Source organism: Prinia subflava, chromosome 8 (genome assembly GCF_021018805.1).
Source record: "Prinia subflava isolate CZ2003 ecotype Zambia chromosome 8, Cam_Psub_1.2, whole genome shotgun sequence".
Lineage (NCBI taxonomy): Eukaryota > Metazoa > Chordata > Aves > Passeriformes > Cisticolidae > Prinia > Prinia subflava.
This window is the reverse complement of record NC_086254.1, coordinates 2,933,055-2,942,047: the sequence shown is the minus strand read 5'-3', so window position 1 is coordinate 2,942,047 and position 8,993 is coordinate 2,933,055. Positions and strand designations below refer to the sequence as shown.

The window sequence follows — 8,993 nt, the reverse complement described above, 5'->3', positions numbered from 1 at the left end:
TCAGCATTTGCCTGCAGAGGGTCACAGTGGATTTTCTCCCAGCCCAGCCAGATCTGCTGGATACTCACAAGTAGTCAACAAAAAGATAAGGCAGGACTGGAGCCCAATAAATCCAAGATCATTTACCAACCACTCATTCCATTGCTTCCAATCTTGCCTCTCCTCCCATTTGCCTGGGGGCTCAGGCTCATTTCATCAAATACTGAAGGGCAATAATCTAGATCAACAAAAAGGGAATGAATTCTACTGCTGCAAAGACCACATGAGTAAAAACATCATGCACAAAGAAACACAGCTAATTGGAAAGCTGAAGAACAAACACCCTTCCTTTCCCTTCCTGCAGAAAGCAAATATCCCACACATCCTATCAACAAAATCCAACATTGACCAAAGCCAGTGTTCCCAGGGAAATGCTCTGCTCCAGACACAACCAGCCAGGTTACATCCCTCTCTCTGCAGTTGATTTCACCTGATTGCAAAGGGTAATCTTATCTTTGTAAGTGACAGATACAAGATCTGTGCAAATGCAATATCTGGTTTTAAAAACCTCTCTGTTGAGATTATATTATCTACAGATGAAAAAACAAAATACATGACCCACCAACCTCATGAAAGCCATGTTTAGAAGGAAATACAGAACTCTGGCATTGTATTCGTGATGCTGGCTAAATCTCCTGGGCACTCTCAAGGCCAGGCTGTAATCCTGGGACCAGTATTTAGCATACTGCAGCCAGGCCACATTGCTGCAAGCTCACACAGCCAACAGCAAAGGAGGAAATGCAGTGGCAGTACTGCCAGTACTTTGCACAAGAAGGTCAGTGTTCCACAGATATACATATAGACATGTATGTGTGCTCTTGCAAGGAGCTTGTTCCCTCCCCTGGTGTGCTGCATGTTGTTTTATACATACACAGCCCTCTGTTTCCTGATGGCAAGCCTGAAGGAAGTGCCTTTGGAATAAGCTCCCTCAACATGCCTGAAATTGTTTGACTTGTCCATATTCTACTTTTTCAAGCTTTGACACACAAGTTTCACTTCCAGAAGAAAAGCAAAGGGGGCTAAGACATAGGAACTGTTTTGGGCCCCTGTTTTAGTTGTCAGCACACTGTTAATACCTATATCTAAGGCTGCAAAGACTTGTTTCTGTCACTTTCTACAAGAAAAACAATAGCTAAGTTGGCATGAGATTCCCTATGTCATTGACAATTTTATAGTACTGGAATCAGGTGGACTTTTGCTGTTGCCTCTCTGTTCAGTTGTTTGCTTTGTAATCAGTCTATTTTTAAAATCAGAATCATCTCTCATGGATATTTGGCTGTGTAGTAGTGCTTGCTTGCAACCACTAACTGCAAATCTGTCGATATTTGCAGCTGTGGTAGCATTTCAGGAGAACAAAGCTCTGCTTGTCTGGAGAAAACATAACCTGAAATAATTATTCTAGGAAAAGTTCTCCACTCGAGAATTCTCCCACTGGAAGTTCAGTGCTTTCTTCTGTACTCTCAGTCCTTTGCCAGAGTCAGGGACTTGGATGACTGCTCCAAGGAAAAGTTACTGTAGAAAACTGCTGTAGTTTAAATTAATGCTTTGCCCTATGCACATTATTAAGGTGTATACATTTAATATAATTTCCTAAATTAAGCCACAAGAATGTGAAAGAAAACTGGTTTCTGTGGGGTCTGTATGAGAAGTCTAAGGGAAATGCTTTCAATAAAATATCCATTTATTAAAATCATCTCTATAGTTTCATTTTACACATCGTTATAGACAAGGACACCTTCCCAGGGCAGGGCAGCATCCAAAGGAGGTGTGCAGGGATGTGCAGATGGCAGAAGGGATTTTAGGACAGTTGCACACACTCCAATGGGCTCAGCCTCCCGTAGTGGGAGGGAAAGAGGGGCAGGGAAAGAGCTTGAGGAGGCCCTTGCTGGAGAGGGAGGAGCGTCAGGGACGAGGGAATGAAGTGACCACAGCAAATGTTGGGAAGGAGGGGACAGAGGGATATTGGTGGGGAAAAGAGAGAGACAAGAGCACTTGGAGGCTTGAAACAGTTAATGGTGGCTGGGGAAAACACCAGGGAGCAGGGACCTTCCTGGGACAGATCCAGGAGAATATCCAGGTCTGTCCTTGCCTGGGTCCGGTGCCAATGAGATCCAGGAGGGATCAATGTCCAGTTCTGTGTTGGACACCTGCGCTGTGTTCCCCACGGGCCCGATGTTCAGGAAGGAGCCACAGGAGCCTCCTGGCCTGTGATGGATTTTTCTTCCAGGGAGTTGCTGTGGAGCTTGTCTCTTCTTTCCCCTCTTTCTCAGCTCCTGTAAACATGGCATGGAGCTGGAAGGGGCAGGGTGGGGTGGTCTTGAGGAGTTCTGTGTCTTTGGCACCCTGCTTTCCTCCTCTCCCTCTCACGTCGCTGTGGGCTGGCATGGAGCATCTTTGCCAGGGGCTCACGGTGCCCTGAGTCCCTGGCCTGAACAGAAGGGCAACACTGGGCATCTGTGGCCTGCCCCACGCAGGCAGGATGTCCCACAGAGCTCCCCCAAACCCCTGCTCTTGGCGGCCAGGGGTTAATTAGTGAGGTATTAAGGAGGGAGGAACGAAGGGCGTTAATTGAGGACGGGAGGGCGCGGAGCCGCTCCAGCCGAGGGGCGCGGCCTGAGCGGGGGGCGGGGCCAGCGCTGAGGGGAAAAGGGCGGGAAAAGGCTCGGCACTGCTGAGGAGAAACTTGGAGAAGGAGGGGACAGAGGGATATTGGTGGGGAAAAGGGAGACACAAGAGCTCTTGGGGGCCTGAAACAGCAAACGGTGGCTGGCAAAAGCTGAACACGCTTTCCACTGCAGAACCGAGCCTCTTCCACAGGGGAAGCTCTGGCTAAAATCCAGCAAGAGCAGTGCTGTGGATCCAAGGAATGAGAAGCAGGATCCGTGGGGAGAGCGTCCCTCACGGCAGGGACCTAAATCGAACTGAGCGAGGCTGTGGCAGGAGGGTCAGAGCGAGCAGACAAGGGGGACCCTGTGTCCATGCCAAGGCCCAGGGCAGCCCCATGGCGGGAAGTGCACAGGGAGCAACACATTCTTGCTCCATGGAGGCTCCCAGCATCCTTCAGTGTTGTCAGTAGGAGCTGAAGATGGGCCTGGATGTGCTTCCCAGCTGGTGCTTTCTAGGTGCCCCAGCCACCCTAGGCCACCCACCTTCACTGAGGGCATCCCCAGCACTGCGGCACAGTCCATATGTCCCATCATCCATGCCGGAGGCCATCTCGTGGATGCAGGACCATCATGGGGCCCCAGGATGTCCAGAAATTGTCGGGGAGAGCGAGTGGGCTCCGGGCAAAGCAGCATGGAGCCACCTGGGACCCTCACTGAGGTGGAGTAGTGGAAGTATTTTCCCTGGACTGTGTTGGCAGAAGAGGAGGGCAAGAATGTGCAGAGCCATCTGTCCTGAGGTCGTGGCTGTGGGGACAAGAGGAAAGCCAGGGCACAAGGTGGGATGGCACCTGGCACTACCTTGCCCATCCAGGGCACCTTGAGAGCCAGTAGTGCCAAGCCTGCAGTGCCTGGTCCTCTGGGACCGAGCGCCTTCCCTCCCGTTCCCTCCCCTGCCTCCTCATCTCCTCCCTTCCCTGCCTTGCTGGGCTCTCCTCACTGCCTCCTCTTTGACCTCCTGGAGCAGCCATTGCTGGATGGACCCTTGGTGGCCATAATCTCCAGACAGGTTCATGGCCAGCTGGACGCTGCAGTTTGGCACCTTGTTGAGATGGAGGGATCTGTGCAGGCACTGCAGCAACTGGGAGACCAGTTGTTGTGTGGCCACTGGAAGGAGAGCCGTGGGCACCTCGTTGGCACTTGGGGCAGGAGGTCACTGGGATCCTGTGTCCTGCCCACAGTCCTTCTCCAGCTCTCCGTGGGTGTCTGACACTCAGCTCAGCCCTCCGTGGCTGTGCAGCCCACCAGGACCAGCAGGACCCCAGTGCCCAAAGCCATGGCCAGCATCCTCTCAGGACAGGCCGACCCACTCAGGGTGGCAGAATCCTGTGGGAATTTAGCTCTCTGAGCATCCTCTCTGCTTTTAGCTGCTGCCAGCGTCCTTGTCCCACTGACCCTGGCTCTGCCCAGTACCACTGGCTCCCCTGGGTGCCAAAGGGTGTCCAACACTGGGGGCGCAGTGGTGTGAGGAACAGTGATCTTCCATTTGGGATGGCTGGGGACAACTTGGAGCAGAAGAATATCCATGAGATGTGGCCTTCGTTTGGGTTCATCCCACTATGACCCACCAGGGATGCCCTAAATCATCTACCCAAGGTCCTGAAAGCCCAAGGAGGTCCGTGCTGGCTCAGTGTTCTCCATCTGTATCTGACTTGACAGGAAAGGGCTTGGAACTTTCCACGAAATTCCAGCCCTGTTCATGTAATCTTGAAAGTAGGAAAAATGGTGGAGAAAGTCATGCTTGGCACTACGGGGAAGTGTTGGAAGGACAGGCCAGCGTCATCCATGGGCAGCGTGAGATAACAAGAGGGAAATTCCTGTCTGTCTGATGGATTGTCCCGCTGCCATGTGGACACCTGGCTCATGGGTGATGGGAAGGCAATGCAGGTTCTATTTCAGGATTTTAAGAGGAGTTTTGACTCTGTCTCTCAGAGAATCCTTCTGGAGCAGAAGTCCAGGTGTGAGATGAATGGGGACAGGGTGTGCTGTGTGAAGAACTGGCTGCTGTACTGGTTTTCAGTGGGATAGGATCCATTTTCTTCCCAGTAAGAGGCACAAAAGAGCTGTGTTTGGATTGAGGATGGCAATGTAATGGATAGCACAGAGATGGTTTGGATGTTTCTGAGCAGGGCTTGCCCTGTTCAAGGATTTTGCAGTGCCCCATTGGACAATTCATGTCCCATGCTCTGTCAGCAAGGAGGTGACACCATCACCATTCCCGTCCTCATCTCTGTGTCCAACTTAGACAAGGATCTTCCATCCACTCTGCCCCAGAGGGCTCCCGAGTGCCCCCAGGGAGCCCCTTTCTCCCTCCTGCGCACTGGTGAGCGCTGCGGAGAGGCGGGGCTGTGACGGCACAAAGGGGCCGAGCGCTGGTGTGAGGCAGGGCTGTGATGTCACACGGTGTCCTGGCCACAGCACTGTGACATCACCCGTGCCTATATAAGCCGGGCCAGCCCCCCCAGCTGCCAGTGCAGTTGTGAGAGGACGTTCCGTAGCCATGTGTGACGGAGGCGTCCTGATGATTGCACTTGTCCTGCTGCTGGCCGCTGTGGCTGTCTGCTGGGCCCTTGGCCACTGGCAACCATGGAGGCGGCAGACAGGAACACCAAAGAGACGCAAGCGCCCCGGGGTCCGGCCCAGAGACTCACGGAGGAACCGAGGAGCCCCCACGGCTCCCACGTCCTCCAGGCCTCAGGCAACCCCTCGCAAGCGGCCAGGTGCTCCCGCCAGCCCCCTGGACACCTCCTGCAGCTGCGGCCCCTGCGTGGCAGTGGCCCAAGAGCTGCAGGAACTGATGGTCCTGCTCTGGCTCGGCAATGGGACATCTGTGCCGCTCTACGCTGGGATGTGGCAGGCACTCTGGAAAGAACTGGAGGAGCTGGGGAAGCAGGTCCACCTGCCCTGCTGTGGCTCCTCCAGCTCACCCAGAAGCCTCCATCCCTTCGAGAGGCTGCTCCCAGACACAATCTCCATCCCTGGGAGAGCCTCAACCCCTGCAAGGATGGCACACCACCAGACACCAGCCATCCATGCAGGGACCTCAGGCTGTCAGAGAACGTCCATCCTGCCAGGAGCCTCGGCTATCTCTGACAGCCTCCATCCCTCAGAGAGGCTCAGTGAGACCTGTCAGCCTGCAGAAGGTGCAGAGCCCGTGGACAGGTCTCCCAGCTCCCTTGGACCCACGGATACCAACCGCACGGGCGCAACCCTGACCATTGAGGTGGCCAGGGAAAGCCCACAGGTCCAAGTGGGAGCCCAGCCCGAGCCAGGGGAGCCGTCTCAGGAGCAGGTGGCGGAGCAGCAAGTGTCCTGGAGGCAGCAGTGCCCGGCCCACAGCTCCCAGGACACTGTGCCGGGTGTGCCAGCTGGCAAGAGCCCGTGCCTGGAGGTGGAGGGGATCCTTGAGACACCAAGGAGCTTCCTCCATCTCCAGGAAGCTGCTCCTAGCCAGCCACCAGCTACCAGCCAGGAGCTTCTAGTAGCAGGTGAGATATTCAGAGGAGCTGTCTGAGGCTCCCCTGGGGCTCTTGAGGGGCATTCGCAGGCCAGGTCAGGGCCTCTGAGAGAAGCCCAGTCCCTGGCCATTTTCAGTGCCTCTGGTGCCAGGGCTTCAGAAAACCCCTCTCTGGTTTGCAGGTGCTCCTGAGACCCCCCTGTGCAAAGCCTCGGGCTGCAGCCCCGGCTGTCCAGACCACCAGAGTCCAGCCCAGGACGCCGGGGCCAGCGACGGTGCCGCCCTGCCCCGCTGCCCTGCGGCTCGTGCAGCCGCCTGTGCGCCCTGCGCTGGCCCAGCTGTGCCGCTCGCCAGCCCCACGGCTGCAGGGCGGCGGGCGCTGCCCGGCGCGCAGCGGGAAGCAGGTCAGAGCAACGGGGCCCGCGCTGGCTCGGCCCGCTTCACTCGAGGGCACTTGGGGGTTGGTGGGCGCAAGGCTGATGGCTCGGTCTCGGCCGCAGGGCAAAAGAAGACGCTGCTGGAGCTGTACCAGCTGGGCCCGCAGCTGGGCAGCGGTGGCTTCGGCACCGTTTTCTCGGGGACCCGCGTGTCGGACGGGAGTCCGGTAAGTGGCCGCCACGGGCGGGCACAGGAGAAGGGTCAGGGGCGGGGCGGGCAGGGCTTGAGCTCAGGCCCCTGTCTCCGTGGCTTGCAGGTGGCCATCAAGCGCGTGGCCCGGGACGGCGTCCTGCAGTGGGTCGAGCTGGTGAGTGAGCGGGGCCAGCGGCACAGGACGGGCCGTGGCGGGCAGGGATAAGCCCGGGCCCGAGGGCGGCAGGCGGGGGATGGCGAGGGGAGCGGGTATGAGCTCAGCGTGCGAGGCCGAGCGTGGCGGGCCCGGGGATGCCAAACACCGGTGGGCGGTCCAGGCCGAGGAGCACCTCCCAAGCACCCCCTGGGCGGGAGGAGTCCCAAGCACCAGGGAGGCTGCCCAAAGGGCATCCCAGGCAGGGGCCAGCGCAGCCAGAGGGCAGCATCAGGCGTGCTGGAGGCCTTGTCTTCTCCTGACAGCCCGACGGCACCCGTGTTCCCATGGAGGTTGTGCTGATGCAGACGGTGGGCTCTGGCTGCCAGTACATCATCCAGCTCCTCGACTGCTTTGAGCTGCCTGACAGCTTCGTACTGGTCATGGAGCGTCCGGAGAACTCGCAGGATCTCTTGCACCTCCTGCTGGAGCAGGAGTTCTTGTCCGAGGAGGCGGCGCGCTGGCTTTTCTGGCAGGTGCTGTATGCCGTGCAGCACTGCACGGCCTGCGGCGTCCTGCACCGGGACATCAAGCCACAGAACCTCCTCGTGAACCCGGAGACTGGCGAGCTGAAGCTCATCGACTTTGGTTGCGGCACCTTCCTCCAGGAGCGGGCCTTCACAACATTTGCGGGTGAGCCCCAGGCCGGGCCCTGCCGCCAGTGCCAGGCACTGCACGGCCCCATTCCCTCCTGGGCTCTGGGGTGCAGCGCTCAGCCGGCTGCCGCTTGCCCTGTGTCACGGGGCAGATGCTGTGCCCCAGGAGCCGGCTGCCAGCCCTGCCCACAGAGGGGGGCTGCAAAAGCCAGGCCCCGGCCCCTGAGCTTGGCAGGCCCACAAGGGCTTAGGCTGCTGCTGGCCTTCTCTGCCTTGCAGAATGGGTTCTCGGCTTGGGCCAATTGTCTGGGGGATGCGGGGTGGCCTTGGGGGGAAGTTGTGGCCTCTGGTGCAGCCCCTGCCTCTGCCAGGGCGCTGGCGCCAGGCTCTGGAGGGCAGCAGCCTGCGCCTGGACAGCGCCGCCTGTGTCCCCTAGGAACACGCGCGTACTGCCCACCCGAGTGGATCGGCCTTGGCTGCTACCACGGCCACACGGCGACCATCTGGTCCCTGGGTGTGCTGCTGTATGTCATGGTCTGCGGGGACCTGCCCTTCTGGGAGGACCGTGACATCGTGTGGGGGCAGCTCTTCTTCAGGCAGCAGGTCTCTCCAGGTGGGTAGGGGGCCTCAAGAAGGCAGGCTTTGGCAGGCGGCTCGGCACAGCCCAGCACGGCCCTGAGGCAGCTCCGCGGGAGGGACGTCAATGTGCCCTCAAGGGCCGGCTGCAGGAGGTGGCCCGTGACGGGCTCGGTGTGGCACGCTTGGCTGAAGGAGGTGGCTCTTGTCCAGCCGTGCCGCTGTCCCGCAAAGGGCGGCTCTGGGCACACGCAGCGTGGCCCGGGCTCTGCAGGCGCCGGCAGCAGCCGGGCAGGAGCCTTCTGCAAGTGACCGGTGCTTTCTGCCTTCTCTCCCCAGAGTGCCAGCATCTCATCCGCTGGTGTTTGTCCAAGCACCCCGCGGACCGGCCACTGCTGGAGCAGATCCTGCAGCACCCTTGGGTGTGGGGCGGGCGTCTTTGATGCCTTGCCCGAGCCTCTGCAGCACCCACTTACCGAGTCCCACGCAGGACTGAGGGCCTGAAAAATAAAACAACCACCAACCCATTCCAGGCTGTCAAGTCTGGTCCTTGTTAGCAACTTCAGCTCAAGGAATGTCTTGGGAAAAGGGGCAATCAGAGTGTTCCCTTCAGCTGTTTTTGAGCTTTTGATGCCTTTCCTCCACATAGGTAGATTTGTCTGCCAGAGTGCAGACAGAGGAAGGCCTTAGGGCAGAACTGCCTGCTCCCTCAGAGTCATGGGTGTCAGCAGGACCTGCTCAGCACTGGGGGTGCAAATGGGCAGGAAAAGCCTGGAAGCAGAGATGTGAACCCAGCCCACAGCAGTTCAGATATGCCAGAAGAATGAGGAAATTCCACACTGCATTCAATGGAAGCTTTGTAAAAAGAGTGGGGCTGT

At 58.0% G+C, this 8,993-nt stretch overlaps 1 protein-coding gene across 1 annotated transcript; it reads left to right on the top strand.

Moving 5' to 3' along the window:
• The first annotated feature begins 7,134 nt into the window (after positions 1-7,134).
• LOC134554391 (serine/threonine-protein kinase pim-1-like) lies at positions 7,135-8,667 on the top strand. Its single transcript, XM_063404934.1, has 3 exons — positions 7,135-7,576; positions 7,976-8,152; positions 8,455-8,667. Exons 1-3 carry the CDS (start codon positions 7,231-7,233, stop codon positions 8,556-8,558), a joined length of 627 nt encoding a protein of 208 aa, XP_063261004.1. The 5' UTR covers positions 7,135-7,230; the 3' UTR covers positions 8,559-8,667.
• The last annotated feature ends 326 nt before the right edge of the window (positions 8,668-8,993 follow it).